The 18,796-nt window shown below is 36.4% G+C and overlaps 1 protein-coding gene across 6 annotated transcripts in view; it reads right to left on the reverse strand.

Annotated features, from left to right (window-relative positions):
* tnr (tenascin R (restrictin, janusin)) overlaps positions 1 to 18,796 on the reverse strand; it is a 167,287-nt gene that overhangs the window by 68,650 nt on the left and 79,841 nt on the right. For all 6 annotated transcript variants that reach the window (XM_028021451.1, XM_028021450.1, XM_028021449.1 and 3 more), the window contains 5 exons: positions 5,387 to 5,501; positions 2,855 to 3,065; positions 2,621 to 2,721; positions 1,603 to 1,765; positions 486 to 962 (listed from right to left, as the gene is read on the reverse strand). In XM_028021451.1, the coding sequence (XP_027877252.1) occupies positions 486 to 962; positions 1,603 to 1,765; positions 2,621 to 2,721; positions 2,855 to 3,065; positions 5,387 to 5,464 (1,030 nt within the window). In that variant the 5' untranslated portion in view covers positions 5,465 to 5,501. The remainder of the gene's footprint in view (positions 1 to 485; positions 963 to 1,602; positions 1,766 to 2,620; positions 2,722 to 2,854; positions 3,066 to 5,386; positions 5,502 to 18,796) is intronic.

The following is an 18,796-nucleotide window of genomic DNA, read 5'->3' on the forward strand; positions in this document are numbered from 1 at the left end:
ATATTTAGGCATATAAAATCTTAATACTTTGCATATAACAAATTTTTAGAATTAGGGCTTGTACTGAAAAGGTTTGGGCATTCCAACAACCATTGAAGTGTTTTTTGTTTCTGTAAAGAAACATTTGTCTTTTCAATAATTTTTACAAATAATCATCTGTAAAGCATTCAACAACAAATCTAACACTGATTTAATCAGAGTGCTGAGATTTTTGTCAGGAGCTTCAAATGATGATACTGAAAGGAATAACTGCAACAAAAAACCATGGGTGATTCTGTTGCCTTTTGCATCCACTTTCACATACACAGCTCTCAGGATTACAACAATGCCTTGTTTTTTTTAAATAGTGTTTTTGTTCTCAAGCATTTAATCTTTCAGATCTTTATTAATGAATAAGTACTCTTTTGAGGAAAGTTTTTGCTTCACATGGTTAAATCACATATACCAATAAACTTCTTAGGGTAAAAAAAAAAAAGTTAGCTTACCTGAGTTACAATCATCTCCAGCAAAGCCATCCTGGCAGACACAGAAACCCTCCTTGCAGACTCCCTTCTTGCTACAGTTGTTGGCGCAGTAGACCAATGAACAGTCTTCTCCCACATAGCCGGGGCGGCACTGGCATGTCCCATTGACACACATCCCCTGATCTGAGCAGTCGTTGAGACACCGTCCAACCATGCAGTCTTCGCCTGTGAAGGACTCCTCGCACATGCATTCCCCATCAATACACAGGCCTCTGCCTGAGCAGTCTGAGGGGCATCGTGGCTCTGAACAGTTGTCGCCTCCAAAGTCCCGATCACACACACACTCCCCTTCGATGCACACCCCCTGACCAGAGCAGTCATTTGGGCAGCGAGGCTCTGAGCAGTTTTTGCCGCCCCAGCCTTCCTCGCAGATGCAGCCACACAGATCAAAGCTGAAGCTCCCATGGCTGCTGCAACCTGGGACAAAGTCCACGCGACCTAAAACAAAAAGTGGACATGGTCTGCTTTACAAAATGGTTCCAGTTGATACCTTCTCCAACAAGAAAACATTACATGTTGAATAAAATGTGTTAAATTCATTCCAAAGTCAAAGGCTTTGTGTTTAATAAGACAATTGCAAACACAGACTAGAAAACAGCTGTCAGGAGATATAAATATACAGTTGCTTCAATTAGATTATTCCAGCAACCATCCTCCTCGGCTGCGTGTGTCATCCTCTTTCTGATTCTGATCATGACTGCTAGAGAAAATCATTTTCTCACCATGGAGATGGAGCGTTTTCAGAGAGTAGTTGAAATGGGTGATGGTGTCATTGGAGCAGATACTTTAACCATCATTTATTTTGTGGCTCTGTCCACGATGGTCTTCTCATAACATGGTGACAGAACTGTCAGAGATTTCTCTATACCCTTTCTCCACAGAGCAGGTAAAAAGAAAATGCCAATCAGAATCAATAATATCGTGTTGTCTGCCTCATGTTTTCTGCTTGGCATACTTGTTTATTTTTTGTTTGCCTGTTTTTGTTAATCTGTTCAATTTTTCGTTCTTTCTACATAAAGAACACAAAAAAATTTATCTTTATTTAAATGCGTTGTTGTCAGGAAACGACAGAACTCACCCATGGCAGAGCCTTCCCCACAGCATCCAGATCCACACTGAGCTCTGAGCATGGACACCTCTCTCTCCAGCATCTCCACTCTGGTGGCAAGTTGCTGGATTGTGGTTATTGCTGGACAACTGCATGCTGCTTTTGGTATGTTGATGCGGTGCGTAAACGTCACCTAAGCAAGGAGCAACAGTTCGGTTTGAATTTCACAGCATTCACAAGGCAATAAAATCATCTATTTCAAATGTTCTCTTGAGTTTGTTCATGTTTGAAGAATTGAGGTTTTAGACTTCTGGTTAAGTATAAGATTATGATCAGTATACCAGAAATTTTGGGCCCTCTGATGCAGCTGCTGCTATTTCTTGAATCTTATCTTACCCATCAAACACGCATACATAAAGTCAAAGGCTTGCAACTGCTTTGCTTTCTATGGTCAAATACTGATACTAGCACAATGTTTACTGCGAGTGAATTTTATAAGCAACAGTCCACATACAGTTTTGCTATTTACAATTTATTTATTTATTTTTTAGTTTTAGCTTACTGTAAGGTTTCTCCCCACCAGCAACACTCTCAGACAATGTGCAAAATATACATAAAGCAATGCAGACTAATCAAAAAATGCTATGCTGGTGCATTTTGTTAATTCGACTTAGGACAAGAAGAGGGGACAGGTCAGGAGGGAAAGTGGCAGAAGATATCTGTAACTTAAATGCAAGCTAAGGCAGAGTACTGATTGTTCAAACCGCCCAGGTTCCAGACAATAGGCTGTTTTATTATTACAATTTTATAAAGATTGTTTATAAATTATAACTGTTTATTATGTCAGTAATAAACATATTGTTTTTGTTGTGTAATAAGAGCAAACAGACATGAGAAATCCAAATAGACTCCCTACACTGGACCCAACTGAACAGCAAAGGCTATAAAAATGATTGATTTAATTAGGGTAAAAACAACACTTGTGTCTAGATAATTTCATGTGAAATTACTGAAAGTAATAGTGCACAATAATGTTCAGAAAAGCCACCTGACTCTCTGCATCAAGCGTCTGCTCTGTGTATTCTGTTGGCCCGGATGGCTCCCCTGGACCCTCAACAGGAGGTCTGGATCCCAACTCAGCGTGAGAATCTATACAATTCAAAGAACATGTCTGAAAAGTTTTAAATAAAACCTGATGCTGGACATGCTTCTAAAATGTCTAGACAATTCCTCTAAATTGAGTCTTCACAATATTCAGCTGATCAGGGGGGGAGATGGTCACCTGGGGCCACAGATGCATCCAGGTCAACGGAGCACAGAGACTCCATTGGCACGTTAATGTTGTACACATGGTTAAAGACAAGAGGCTGCTCTCGTAGCGTCTGGTTGACTGAAGAAGCAGAGGGAAACTGATCCCCCTCTGGGATCTGCCTTCTCACTCTGGTGGTTCGAACCAGCTTGTTGTCTCCTGATGGAGCAGCATGTGCAGCACCCTGGAGCGAGAGACAACATGAAACAAAAAACATTACACGTTTTGTGGACTCAGGGGATTTAGGTATGTTCGCTCTTTTCTTGTCCTTCATATGACAGTGCATTTACAAAATGATGGAGTAACGACAAAGAAAAGAGCCCCGGGGTATAACAAACAAGGCGACAATAAAATGCAAAATCTGAAAAATGGTGTTTACTGGCTGTAACACTGACAAAACAATTTTCAAATAGAGAAACGGTAATCTCCAAAAAGCAGTGGTGACAGTTCTGCGTTTAAAAGCTAGGCTTTATGACTGCAAAAGTAAACTGTAATACATAAGTAGCAAGATCTCATCATATAGAAGTAATCATCTATATCTGCAAAAGTACCCCAGTACCCTATTTAACCTTTCTATGTTGCAATTTAATTTAAGTTGCATTAAAAACTATTTAAACTCTGAAAAATGTGATGTTAATGTTCATTAAGGACACCTGGATCAACTCTTCGTATAACCATATTTTCAAGAAATTACAACTGAAAGTCTTTTGGGGTATGTCTTCTTCACCAACTTCACCTACTTGCAAGAGACTGAGATTTTTGTTCAACCTATTTTTTGCAATTCAGCTCAGGCTGATGGATGAATAATATATATGAACAACAAATCTTAAATCTTACCATCAATTACAAATTAGATTAAAGTCTGGAATTAAATACTGAGATCTGAGATGGGGTTGCATGTTTTTGGTTGCAACTCTACACTGTAAAAGAGAAGCGTCTCTAATTTAGGGTAAAATATTGACAGCTGTGGTCGAAAGATTTTTACTATAAAAGTCTAGCAACCATAGCTACCAATATTTTACCCTAAATTAGAGTTGTTTGTTTTCTTTTTTTTTTTTTTTTTTTACAGTGTGCCAGTCTGGTTGCACCTTATCAAAAACAAATTCCACATGTTTGATAGCAGAACTTTTATGATAAATGAAAAATGGCAAGAAGAATTGGTTCTCTCCATGACACTCTTACAAAAAGGCCATATTTCTGGACTGCATGACTAACAGGTCTGTCATCAGATTCTTCCACCTAAGCTGTTTCTGCAGAGTTATTATGGTCCCTTGGCAGCTTCTCACCTATCTGTTTAGGCCAAAAGCTTGGACCCCCACTTGTCTATGAGAGCTCTTTCAGTGTCTCATGGAGGCTGGGAAGTGCCATATTGCAGAAAAAACTGACAACTGGGGCTTTAAACACTTTAATTGGGCTGGCAACCATGTATTGATAGACCAGCAATACAATACAAAACCATATATATATATGGGGTATGTCTGCCCTTATATCTTATATATATATATATATATATATATAAGATTGAAGAATTGCTCAATTTTTTTCTGTCAGAGAACTGAGCATATTCAGTACACCAACATGCAGATATGTCAAGATCTGAATAACTCCACATGTCGTTGCAGTTTGATTGTAGAATGATAGCCATTTGAAAGCTTTGAAGCTTGAATCAAAAGGTTTTTTCCCTTTTTTCACCTATGAATGAAAGGATTTTTTATTATTTGTGGTCCAAATGAACAAAACATAAACCCTTTCATGTCTTTTCCAACTGAAGTGCATTTGAAGCTGAAAATGCATGCCAACCAAAGAGCAATCGTAGCAATTTACTTGTGAGCTTCTCCCACTTATAACAGATGCACTGCAGTTGCCAAGCACATATTTTGTTTGCCTTGATAAAAGTAAATTCATATGAAACATCATCTGCACTAAAAGATGGACCTACTTGACACATGGTGCTTGAATTCTAGCTTTATAACCATACAGCAGTAATGTGGTTTTTGAATCCTATTGACTTATTTACACCATCAATTGTGGAAACATGTAGAAATTTTCTCAGTAAGCATATGCAAACCATTTTAGCAGCACATTTAAGGACTGTATTTAACAATTTTGACAGATCTGGGCTGCACACAGACCAATTTAACACAGAACCCTTTTATGTAGCCTGGCTGTAACAATAAATGTGGAATGTGGTTTACGCTTCACCAAAAATGCAGACGTTTGGGTGAACGCAAGTGTTGCTCTAAAATTGGTACATATTATCCAGATATAATGGTGTTAAAAACCAACTGCTAAATTCTGGTTCAACTATTGAGAAATGCCCGCTTTTCAAAGGTGCAATACAAAAAAAAAAAAAAAAAAAAACAATTATAACAACAAATATACATGCTGTCAAAAGTCATAATTTGTATGCCAACAATAATTTGATCTTGGCTTAAAAAGGATTGGATACAAAACAAATAACTATAAAGAGATACTTAAATTGTAACACTGCTAAGTCAATTTTACCTGCAGTGCAAAAAGGAGAGCAAGAGCCAACATTGTTGTGAACTCTGTGGTCCAAAGAAGTTGCTTTGATTCTGGCATCCTTGCAACACACTTCACCACTGTCCTCCACTCACACCTATTAAGGAGTAGAGGAAGAGAAAAAAGAAAAAACATTATTTTCAATGACATTTCCAAAGAAAGCGATTAGTACAATAGCCTTTATGTGTCTGTACATAAATACTCTTGTTATTGTACAGACCCTGGAACATAAATTCATAACTTTGTGCAGAGTAACTTCAGTAACTCATTCATTGGTGTCCCCCACTCTATTATAGATCCACAATAAGCCAGTTCTGCAAGGCACTATTACATTTGATTAGGTTACTTATCAAAAATATGAAGAAATAAAAAAATAATCTGTTTTATCATAATCTTATTCTTGATAGAAATAAGCAGCTTTTAGCAGCATAGTTAAAAATTTAAAATGACAGCTTTTCCTTAAATTTTTGTCAGTTTGGGAGTGTACAATATTTCACACCAAGTTTGACAAGTCTATTGAATTATCACATTTAAAAAAAACAAAAACAAAAAAGCATTCTAAATAAATGGAATCAACATTTCACAAATACATTTTAAGTAGAATTTGAAGAAATGTCTGTTCAGGATAAAATAATTCATTTCAGCTTTGACATGTGTAAATATTTTAGATTTTAAGCAAGAGATTGTGAAATGTGGCCGTAACTTATAAACCTCAAAATAGACCTTTAGTCCTGCCTGACTTTATTTTCCAATTTTATTTTATCTCTGCTTAGAGCTCACTTATTTGAATAAAACATATACAATATCCATAAATGTAGATATGATGTACATTGGCATAACTGGGCAAAGTAGTAACTACACAGATTTTCTAGTCTCAGATACACATATTGATATTTCTATTGTTAACAGGGTGTCAGTAATTGGATTAGAACAGGTTCCTACGCAATCTATTTTGGGTCATTAATACAGTATTTCAAATAAAACTTATAATAAAATAGTTTTATTTGAAATACAGCTACAAAACCAAAATCAGGTGTGATTGTAACACTAACCACTTGATGATGGTGAGTTAAATGCAATCTTTAGTATTTGTCAAACATGCAATAATGTACATCTTACCTGCAGGATGGTGCTTAAGGTAGTTTTGAAACTACCTTAAGTCTAAACTGAAATCTGAAGCTATAAATTAGACATCTACTTCGGTTTAACTAGCCAGGTGTTGTGGGATACATGCAAATAAGAAACACGAAATTTGCTCAAACACGAAATTTGCTTCATCAGGAAATTTCCTGATGAAGGGCCTTCATCAGGAAAACAACTTCAAAGGTGATAATTTTGAGTTGACTGGTGTGTGTCGCTAGAGTATAAAAGCACCAATCAAACTAAACAGAATATTTATATTGAGGACATTTGATAGTGTTTTTGAATGAGATTTGAAGTAATTTCATTCCCAGTTCCCTTCAGATTAACCATGTTTGGGGGTGTATGGTGGATACGAGGATCTGTGATTTGAATTCTAGGAACCTTTTTTATAATCTCAATAGTGCATCTCATGTTGGTAAAGCAGTCTGCTTCTCTCAGCTGGAGCCTTTTTGTGAGAGCAAGACGGAAGGCATCTTATCCCACCTTACAGGCTCAGGCCTCAGTGTATTTGCACATAAATAAGAAACAGCCAGATTTACAGTGCTAGAGCCAGGTATCCTTATAAGATTGTCTCATTCAAAGAATTTCTTTGTCATTATTGCATACTAATGTAACTCAGCTTTAAGTATGCCACCTACATGCTTTACATTTCAGCATAGGGACATGTTACTGTTATTTTTTTTTTCTCAATATTAAATATTTTGTTACATAAAAACAAGCCAAAAAAAAATACAAAGTAATTGCATATAACTGATCTAGCTGATATGTTACCTCACCGCTGGTTTTACAGATGACTTTGGCCTTACTAACAAGGACTTCCACCCTGTACCCACGAGATGGAAAATGTTTCACTACCCCTCAAGCATGGAACTGTCATTTGACACCACAAGTCATTTATCTGCCAAATTCACCAAGCAAAACACCGGGGATGTAAATGATGGGATGAGGTGGGCAAGACCAATTACAACCATCCTGTTAACAGAAAAGCTACATTAGACAGTCTTTGGGAGAGGCTGGGATGATAAATGGTTCATCATAAATTTTCTGTGAGACGTATAACAAAGAAGACAGAATTTTAGGATCAAGTGTAATAATGTGTTTGACACTTGTGAATTATTTCATTTTATTGTTCTTCTCTTTTGATTGTTAAGATGAATGAACATCTTGTGACAATCTTTTATTTATCCATCCATCCATGACAAAGTCAGCAACTTCACATGACAAGATAATGAAATCCGAAATAAGCATAAAGGCAGGCCAGATTTTTCACAATGCTTGTCGTTATAACTGAATTATTTAAATTTTTTTAATTATTAAAAAACAAAGTCAGACTACATTAATGCACATATTCATTTGAAAATAAATCTCATTAGTTGTTCTAAATTTTCTAATAACTATCAGAGATATTTTCTCACATTTCATTCAAGAAAATTCATGCTTTCATACACAAACAAGCAAAACTGGTTAAAAATGTCCATCCATCCATCCATTTTCTGTGCACCCTTGTCCCTAATGGGGTTGGGAGGGTTGCTGGTGCCTATCTCCAGCTACGTTCCAGGCGGGAGGCGGGGTACACCCTGGACAGGTCGCCAGTCTGTCGCAGGGCAACACAAAGACATACAGGACAAACAACCATTCACACACAAACACACACCTAGGGAGAATTTAGATAGACCAATTAACCTAACAGTCATGTTTTTGGACTGTGGGAGGAAGCCGGAGTACCCGGAGAGAACCCACGCATGCACAGGGAGAACATGCAAACTCCATGCAGAAAGACCCCGGCCGGGAATCGAACCCAGGACCTTCTTGCTGCAAGGCAACAGTGCTACCAACTGCGCCACTGTGCAGCCCGAGAGTTAAAAATGTATACAATAAAAATAACAGTCAAGATAGTGTGATCTATTTTCTTCTCCCAGCTGTCAAACAACAGCTGGGAGATTCTATCTACTGATACAAAAACCTGAAACTAAAATTAGTCGTTTTATGCAGCCCAGTGACCTGCATTTTCCCATCACTCATATTATCAAAAAGGCTGACACAAGCAGCAAGTGAAAGCTGATTCATCAGCAACTTTTGCTTTCACATACCAGTTTTGGTAGGTTTTGATAACCTTGTTATTCTAATAGGTGATTTATTATCTGACTAAAATCCAAACTGGTCATTTATTAACATAGATGTTAATGTAAACTGTCCTGAGGGAAATTAGATGGTCACATCAATCACACAACAAATTGTTTTTTCGTTTATAAAAATGCTAATAAATAACTAAACAAACAAAATAAAATCAAACCAAAAAAAGAAAAAAAAAAAACCTCAAAAACCATGAAATTCATTTTCAGCTTAAAAATAGTTTTGCAAAAGCAGTGCTAAAAAGTTTAAAAGAGGTTGAAAGTCACAAGCTCATGAATCTGGATAATGGAAGAGGCTGATGCCCACAGGCATTATCGCTAACAGCTAGTTGAGGTTTTTCATGGAGGCTCAATTAGGAAGAGACCCACTCATTTCAGCTCAGGAGAATCAACATGCTTCAGGCATGAAAAGCTGGCTTTGAATATTTACGTTTTGCAGCAGTAAGTGCACATGCCCTCAGAAAAGAACACAAGCCAGCATAAAGCCAAATGCTCCGATCTACACAGCCTCAAAGCCCTATCATGTCATTTTGTTTTATATTTAAAAATATATTTACAAATGCATGAGATATGGGAAACAATTAAATGGAAAAATAATTATATGAATGAAGACATTTGATGGGTGTATAACTGTGCTGTTCGTCAAAACTGGAGGTGATCAGTGTTTCTTTTATTATTCTTAAGTACAAAAGAACAAAAAGAAGGCTTACATAAGATACTGATGGCTCTTTTAGTTTATTCACAACTACATTTTTAGAACCTGGGGAGATATAAAGTCAGGGTATTCAAGATCCTGTTGAAAGTTTACTGTCACATCAATCACAGGTGATTTCTTGCGAGAAACTGAATGACTTTGCCTCCCTCCAAGGCTAAAACAAAACTGCTTGTTCATATTAGAACAAAACCCATCAGTGCTTCTCTGTAATGTCACAAAGGAAGGTGAAAATTATTCTGCCTGCATTAAAGAACCTCCTTTAAAAAATAACCCAGACTGTATAATGAATCACAAAAAACCCAAAGGCTTAAAAGTCAAGTAGAAAAAACTTTGATCTTGTCTTTTTTACTTATTCTTCTATGTTAAATGAAATTTATCCCTGAGCTGTCTTGGTATGGCAAAATCTTTCATCTTCAATGTGATTAAGGGGCAAGACAGGAGATATGAATAAAGAATTATATCTCAGAGTGCAATTACAAAGTGACAGTAATCCAATTTTCTGTCACCAGGTATACAGAAAAAAAAAAAAAAACATCAGTTGTTCATAGACGGCAGAGCAGATTAACAAAATAAATCCTAAATAATTGTAGTGATGATACAAGTTGTCCTATCACTTAGCATAGCAATCTATCAAAAGAGGATGAAACAAATAGAAAAGGTGACCATCAAAATTATTAGTAACAAAGTACCAAATTACTGCATTTCACACAAAAGGCGAAATGCATCCTCCACACCCCCCACCAGTCGCTTCTTGGCCAATTTGAGTTGCTATCATCTGGAAAGAGATTCATACAGCCTAAGGCAAGAACAACTGATAAAAGAACAATTTTATTACTTTATTTGGAAAAATTCAAAATTTGATGTGGGACAAAAAGAAGGTAATACGACATGAGAAATTATCACACAATTTATATCACTGCTGAGTTTCTTAAACATAAACATCATGGCTTAATCATGATTGAGGGAAACTTTTTTTCATATGCTTCTCCATCTATCACTGATCATATTTTAAAGACAAAAACTTAAGCAGCCAGCAAGATTCTCCCATCTGGTAACTTTGCTTAGATCACCAATTTGATGCCCATGTTCAGTCAAGCATCAGTGGTGCCTTATGTTTCCTTTTATAATCATCACATTTAGACACATTGTTAACTGTTTAGTCAAGCTTGCAGAATATATCACATAGCACTGAAGTTTCTAATAAGTCCTCACTTACAAACATGTTGTATGAAGAGCTTCATTTATGCAAATTTTAATTGCCAATATTACCTCTCATCTACATGCAAACTTTCTCATTTTTTATTGAAATTTTTAATGCAATGAATAACAATAAGTTTCTATTTTGCTACATTATAAAATTTGTATGCCTCATTGCAGTCTCATGGGCCTCACAGATGGTTTGCGAGTCATTTATTAAATACAGGCTTGGTTTTGTTATTCATGCTCGGTTAGATTTGCATATGTAACAGTCACACCATGATGCTTCTAGACCTTTTACTCTGAAAAAATACACCAGGCACAGACAAACAACAAGGTATTAGCCAGTCTACCATTTTGATTCACATTCCTAAATTATCTGAGCCTTCAAAGTTCCACATAAATTTATAATTTACGTGTAAACCTATTTCTGAAAATTATGTATTTATGTTTATAATATTTAGCAAACAATGTAGCTGAAAGTAATCATGGTAAAACGAATAATATGAAATACTATGCAGAAAGACCCTGAGCCAGGAATTGATCCCAGGACCTTCTTGCTGCAAGGCATCAGTGCTACCTACTGTGCAGACCCATAATTTTATAAGATTAGTTATTATGAGACATAATTTTATTAAACATAAATCATGAAATAAAAACAAAATAGCAAAAATGTAGATGGCACACTCAACTGTAATCTGAACACTTGTCACTAGTCACTGATGTCTGAGCAGCAGTTAGCAGAAACCTGGCTTTCTGCTAACTTTATTTTAAGTTTTTATTTGTGGAACAACTTTTTGACATTCCAAATTATATTCACTTTTCACATTTTCTAATGTTCAAGGAGTGGTGCTCTTTACCAAGCAAATTGAGACAGAGGTGATGCAAATGCTTAGTAATGAGTCCATATGATGCACTAGTGTTTTGTTATAAGTTCAATGATATGCTTAGCATTTGCAAAAGAAACATCACAAAAATAGAATTTAAAAATTCTGAACAAGATTGAAGCTTTTGAAAGAGTATGCCTTTCTGTCTCAAAAGGCCATGCATTCAAAATTCAATAAAAAAGTTTTGTCACATCATCCCTATTCAAGTTTTGCAGCTGACTTTAAGACTTGTTACTCTTTTGGAGATGTTTGGATCAACACATTTGATCGTGTTTCTTGAGATTTGCTTTGCCTGTTTCCTTCAACAGTTTCACAGTTGCATAGCAACCTGAACAACAATTTAAGTCCCTTGAGAAATCAGTGGATGCTATGCAAAAGTGCACATGAAGTACATAGAAATGAGGGTAGAAAGATTTATTTAGTCAAGAGAGAATTGCAGAAAAGAGAAAAAGTTGCTTCTTTGTTCTGTCTTCAGAGCCTCACTCAGATCATTGGACGATGTATGAATTAATGAGCAAACTGTAGAATCTCAATGCATCTTGGTATTATGTTTCACAGACGCATGTCTAGAGAAACCATCCAACATTCTCTTGTCTTAATTATCAGCTTTGTGTAAATAAAAATAAAAGCAAGTAAAGTGCAAGTAAAGCAAGTAAGGAAAAGTTTCTGTCACTTTTGTTATGAAATGTATATCAAAAATGGACTTAAAGGTTTAACCTAATTAAATAGAAGTGGCCAGTAGAACCCTTAGATGTTTGATTTATTTGAGATAAAGCAAATTCTTCAAAACTTGGAGAATTTGCTCAGTTCCTCAAAACATTCATGAGCCATATCTATTTGGCGGAAGATGGTTTCATTGTCATTTTGAGGATTAGACAGCACTCAGTATGGGCATCCTGACTGGTCTGCATCTCTGTAGACCCAACCTCATCCAACTTCAATACACCTTTTGTTTTGTTATATCTCTCTATCAGAATCAACATAAAGTTTTTCAGCAGTATGAACTACGGTATTTTTTAATATTAGTGAACGGCCAAGGCTTCGGTGCACCAGTGAAGTTTGGCCTCTCATGATCCTGCAGTGAACTCACCACCGTTCCTTCCTTACACCTCTTTTGATAAATACTGACCACTGCAGATGCACTGCACTGCACCCTACAAAATCCCCAGCTAACGATGCACTGATATAGTTGCATTCGTCAAACTTGCTCAAATTTTTATCCTGGCTCTTTTTCTCTTTATCTAGCACATCAACTTTGTGGTGTGGACACAATGTTCACTCCCACTAACTGGTGCCATGAGGGTCAGGTAAGTGTTATTCATTTCACCTGTTAACCCTAAGTACTGTACAATGGAAGAGAAAATGGCATGAAAATGTCAACGTTTTTTTTTTGTGTGGTTTTCTTTTGGCTGTATAAACAAAGAATTCATCTCTTCCCACACACACAAACCTCTTGATCATAGTCTTTTCCTGTGTAGGTGTCTGTATCTTTGTTTAGGCAGCATGGGGCCCACAGGAGATTAATATCCCAGTTGGATTACAGAAGAGAAACGCACTGGAATGCTTCATTAACTCTCATTCTTACATTGTGCTGCTTTCATTCCATGGCTGTAAGGCTTTTTAAGACTGCTGCCTTCTGATTAAGTGTTTTCTGTCAGCCCAGTCGACATATGTCTCAATCTGTGTACATGGTCTTTCTCCTACTTGGGTCCCTCTTGGGACTCTGCGAGAATGGATAAATCAGCCTCGGGAGCAATTGACTGTCACTATCCCTTTACGAGACTCACGATTAGGACAGCAAAAGTGCTCATGAGGCAAGCTCCACTAGAGTCCTGCTGCAGTGGTGTCGTTGCAAGTATATCCCCAGCTGCTGAGATGCAGTTGCTGAGAGAGGCACCGCGATCATGAGCAGTCAGCGCAAAAGACAGCATCAAGTGCTGCTTGTGGTTTAAGATGCTGCAGGCTGATGTCGATCCCAGGCCTGGATGGTTACCAGAGGGCACAAAACCTCCATCTGCTGAAATGTTGTCTCTCCTCAGCAGCTTTGCACTCGGCAAAGAGGAGGAGGATTTTCTGTAGAACTCGCACTTTTGCTTTCTCAGAATTTTAGTCACCTTTCCCCAAAAAATCACCTTTGGTCCATCCTGGTCTTGTCCCTTTTTTCTGTTTGCCACTCTCATTTTTCATTATCTGTTCTTGTCATTTTCACCATCTCTTTTTATCTTTCTGACAAGTATTTCATTTTCTTTCTTTGACAGAGGATTTTCTTGATCCCCGTCTCTAAAGTCTTTTTGTCACTTTGCACAGTAAATCTGTTCACTCAGAGATGCTGATTTTTAAGCTCAGAGTCATCCACTGTGGAGGGTGGAAAAAAAACGTATTTTGTCTTTTCCACATCTAGTTACAGTATCCCTTTTCTTTCTTCAGCAGAGGTCTTGTTATCCCCTTCTACCTTGTCCTATGAAGGAAAAGCCCTAACCTTCATTTGCACAGGTTAATGAGCAGCCACCTCAGCATGAACGTAAAACCAATACCAAGCCGTCTTGCAGGGGTGATTGCTCACACTCTCTCTCATTCACATCACACATGCTCCTTTATTCCTTCGCCATCCCCGCATCTCAGTTTCTTTCTCTCAATCTCTTTCTACCCTCTGCACCTTGTAAATTGGACTCTGGCAACATTACGATGCCTTTCTCATTATTCTCATCACTCTGGCCAAATTGCCTTGTCTTTCAGGACCATTGGGCTCTGTTCATTGGCTGCTCCCTCAACCTGAGGGCTGTATAAGTCTTTGTTTCCCTCCATCTTTGGGCTATTTCTGCACAAAGAAAGGACCAAAAATGGATTCAGTTTAACAGCACAAGGCAAAAGCTATGATCACTGACAACCACACACCATTTCACACTGCACTCTCTGATCCATTTACTTATGAAAATGGAAACAAACACCTATGAGAAGATCTGAAGTAACCTGTTAGACAAAACTGAAATTAGAATATGGTGATATTTGCATTTATTGTCCAGTATTTAGTGAGTACTATTGAGGAAAATGGATGAAAAGACAAAATCCTACCTAGAAGCTCATATAGAAAGATAATAGTCTAAGATAAATATATATCCTCTGCAACACCTGGAAAAAGATTATATTAAAGAAAGAAAAAGAAAGAATCAATCAATCAATCAAGTGTATGATCAGTTGATTGGTGATGCAAAAGAGCACTGTTACATTGATTACAGCCATTAGATGCATGTTGTGGGCATATTTAACATCTTCTTACAAAAGTTACTGGAGATTTGACTGATTTTGGAAAGGTCCAGTTAACTCTGCTGTAATCAGCAGTCTGTGTCAGCAGACTTTCGCCAGCCTGCAAGTGTGTGACGCCATGTGGTGCCCTCAGTGTTAATGATCCGGCAAAGGTGCATCCATCTGCTCCATCTACATTCATTCACGTTTTTACTAAAACAATTTTTTGGTTACACCATCATTTGATTCAATAACAATGCTTTACAATGCAGTGTTTCTCTTAGTGAGTTTTTTTTTTCTTTCAGGTTTCTTCTATTTGGCAAGGCCTTTGAGCATTTTCAATCCAGTTGTATCTATTTTAGAATAGTAAACAAGCAAAATGATCATTACATAGTCAGAATAATCCCTTCTAAGCTAATAATTGAGCTGTATGTGTTGCCAGGAATGTAACACTGAATTCTAATTATGGTCTTGTTTTATGCCTGCTCAGTCCCAACAATTACTTATATGTAGAGACCCACTGCTCCTCATGGGGCCCAAAGCCCAAAAGAAGAAGAACTGTTGTTTGGATTAGAGGCTACGATTAAGACTAAGGCGTGAACTGAGTTTAGGTTAGGTAAAGGTCAGGTCATGACTCTCCAATAAAGTATATTTATAAAAACAAATAACAGATTGGATGCTCACATGTGCATAAGAAATTAAAGAAAACATAAATAACTATTGATTGTACACAAATGATCTTAAAAGCAATAAAATTGGTGAGGAAACAAATGGAAAAAGGAAGAGCAAACTAAAACATGGCTGAACAAATTCCATTAAGAACAATTATGTAAAAGGGCTTGAGATTGGCTTAATAAAAGAAAGACAATCCAAAATAGGATGGCTATAAATGCAAAGAGTGAAGGTAAAAGGCTTCAGCACTTTTGAACTAAAGCAGCTCTGATTTTGGAGAAACTGAAAAAATCTTTCACTGTTTACTGCATCTGAATGCCAGTGGGCTCGTCTATTTTTTGATAATTCAATACAAGGCTTTTTGGTAGTTTATTTTACATTTTAAAACCATCTGCTGGTCATTTCTTTCAAGAAGAAATAAAAAAATAGAAGGTTTCAGGACAACCATGCCAAAAATAGCTTTAGTGCTTGTTTTAGTGGTCCTCTCCTGTACTTTCTTGGTTTGATATTCCTGCTGCTTCAGCTATTTCAGGTAGAATGCAGGATTGAGCAAAAGTCTTGAGTCAGACCTAAACTTCTTATATTTTGCTAGGAGAAAGTGGTTAAAATGATTAAACGATGTGCAAAAATGAGCAAGATTCTTACTCAGAAAAGTTTGTGCACAAATGCAAAAAAATATACTCTCATCATGCAAAAGTTTATTTGCCTGCTTTATTTAAATACAATACAGTGTTGGAACAATGGACCAGCTTTATAACTTATATTTAACACACCTGTAACAACTGTTCAGCGAAACCTTTATTCTAATATTGGCACAGAGCATTTCATACTTCATTACACCCAAATTAACTATGAGCAATAAACAATTCGTGGATGAACTGAAATGCTAGGCTAATCTCAAAAGCTTTTGTTATGCTTTTGAGAATAAAAGTGTAATCTCAAAAGATTATGCTATGCTCAATTGTATGTTGGCATAGGTTAAAATGTGCTAGCTCTGTCTAAACACAAAAAAATTAAATCCATTTTATGAAAAGTCATGTTGTCTTTGTAGTATGTTGGTTCCTGCTACATTCTGTATGGTATATCGCTTTTGCCCTCATGTCACTATATGGTTTTATTTGATTTCCAAATTGAGGCTTCATCTGATCATTTAAGACTCAATGTTTAATGCTTTATGTGGGCCATCAAGTGGTTCAGAAATGAGCAGTTAAAAGTAGGTTGGACTGCCATCATTTGGAGACACTCAAAGCATTTATCAAGTCCTTATGCATCTACATAACATGGGTTGTCATAAGTACGATTATTATTGGGTCAATGTCAGTGAAATATAAGTAGAACTTGCATAAATTTCATGGCAGGAAGACATAGATTTCATTATTGAGAAAACAATATTTTTAAGTGCAACTAATGACAGTAAATATGAGCATTAAGCAAAACCAAGAAACAAGTTTTTTTGTTTTTTTTACCTGGAAATGAAGAACTAGCATTAGTTTGACTCATAAGCATAAAGAAACTGAATGATCAAAGTAATGACCAAAAAAGTATTTCACTTTCAAATATTTTGGTAATGGAGAAATTGGAAGGCAATAGAATCAGGATCCACTCAGGATGATAAGTTGCTAACTCTTGGGTGAAAACCTTTGAATTAACTCGAATCTAGAAGCAGATATATCCACAGAAAATCCTCCAAGGTCCTTAAAAAAACCAGACCTAATTTTATGATACTTAAAACAAGAACATTGTCACTGTAACTATATCGACCTTGTGAGAATCAAATTTATAATCACTGCACAAAACAGAATACTGATTTAAAAGTTTAACACAGTCATGAATAATAATCAAAGGTACAAAAGCAATCACAAAATGTATTTTTTTTGTGATTGTATCTAGTTTTCTCATTTACAAAAAAATCTGTCTGAATAACATGAATTTTAACAGCACTATTTAGATTCAAGGTCTCAGCTCTGCTCACACTGCATGATAACATTAGCATTATCTTTCCTACTTGAAATGGAGACTTATTAAGGTGAAAATAAACGGTTAAAAAATGTCACATCTATGAGGGTTGTACAATGCAACACGAGGCAGATACACAATGCTGGAGGGGATTATAATAATTACTATCAGTTTTTTAAGAACATGCTTTGCATTAATCCTGAGATAGTTTGTAGTGGTAGGCCTACCAGTTTCCTTCTTTTCTTCATTTGTCTTATTTTTAGGAACTTGTGTAGCAATTAGAATCAACTAAGCAGCATGGGAAATCTTTTTTATTTAGTGAGGGGAAGTTATAAGAGATGCTGATTTTTCACTATACATTATGTGAGAAATTTCCTTAGAAATGTAACTTTTTTTTGGTATTTTTTGCATTTTCTCCATACAAACCTGCATACATACATCAAATAGTGTATAACTTTTGCCACCATTTGTAGAGATCTGCCAATTGTCTCTAGCTTCACTCAGTTCTCTTCCCCTATCTTTTTGTTCAGGCATGACCTTAAAAAAATACATCAAAATCCTCCTCTCTGTCACCTTGTGAGCTGTTGTGTGTTGGTCCCTCTCCAAATCTTTCTCATGAGCCTCTCCTTTCATCTTTCACTTTCAAAGGCTTTTGTCTCTTGTGAGACTGAAATGACAACATTCTCCAGTGTCTTTCATATGCAATGAATGGCAAAGGAAGAAATGCATAATCCTTTTTCCACCTTTGGTGTCTGCTGTCTGTCTGTAGCCTCTCTTATGTGATTTAAAAGGCGAGCTGAAGTGACACAGAAATGCTATGACAATCAAATACCATAAGCTGTTCACTGATGATAAAGAAACTACAAGGGATCAAAACAATTGACATGTACTTGTGTTAAGGCTGTCTAAACGATACCAGGAAAGCAAGTGAAGAAGTGCTTCCTGGACTCAGTGGGAATTGTATTTAATTACCAAACAAACAACTCAATGGCATAAAAAAAGAACAGAAAAAAGGGTTACTTTGAAGCACAAGTAGTGATGTTTTATTTTATGACTATTGACAGAAAGTACCAGTGATTCATTGGAAACCGACAACTACACAATATTACAATTTTGTTTATTTATAAATATCCTTCAGAAAACTGAAAAAAGTAAATCGAATTGAGATACACTGAAAATGTGACGTTTGTGCTACTAAGCAATCTCGCCACATAATTTGGGACCACCGGTAAAGATGTGTAAAGAGCTCGAAACTGTATAATTTTTTTATTGCAGTCTCCATAACTTCATATTTCTTACAGACTAAATCAATTTCAGAATGGAAAAAGGCAGGAGAACATATTAACCAAACACATCTGTATAGATCTTAACTAGTCAATTAGTCTTTGTTTGTTAAGGTGTATTTACACCAGGAAAGTCCTTTGGAGAAAAACAAACTTAGAAGTCC

The sequence above is a fragment of the Xiphophorus couchianus genome, chromosome 6, assembly GCF_001444195.1.
Source record: "Xiphophorus couchianus chromosome 6, X_couchianus-1.0, whole genome shotgun sequence".
In the NCBI taxonomy this organism is placed as follows: domain Eukaryota; kingdom Metazoa; phylum Chordata; class Actinopteri; order Cyprinodontiformes; family Poeciliidae; genus Xiphophorus; species Xiphophorus couchianus.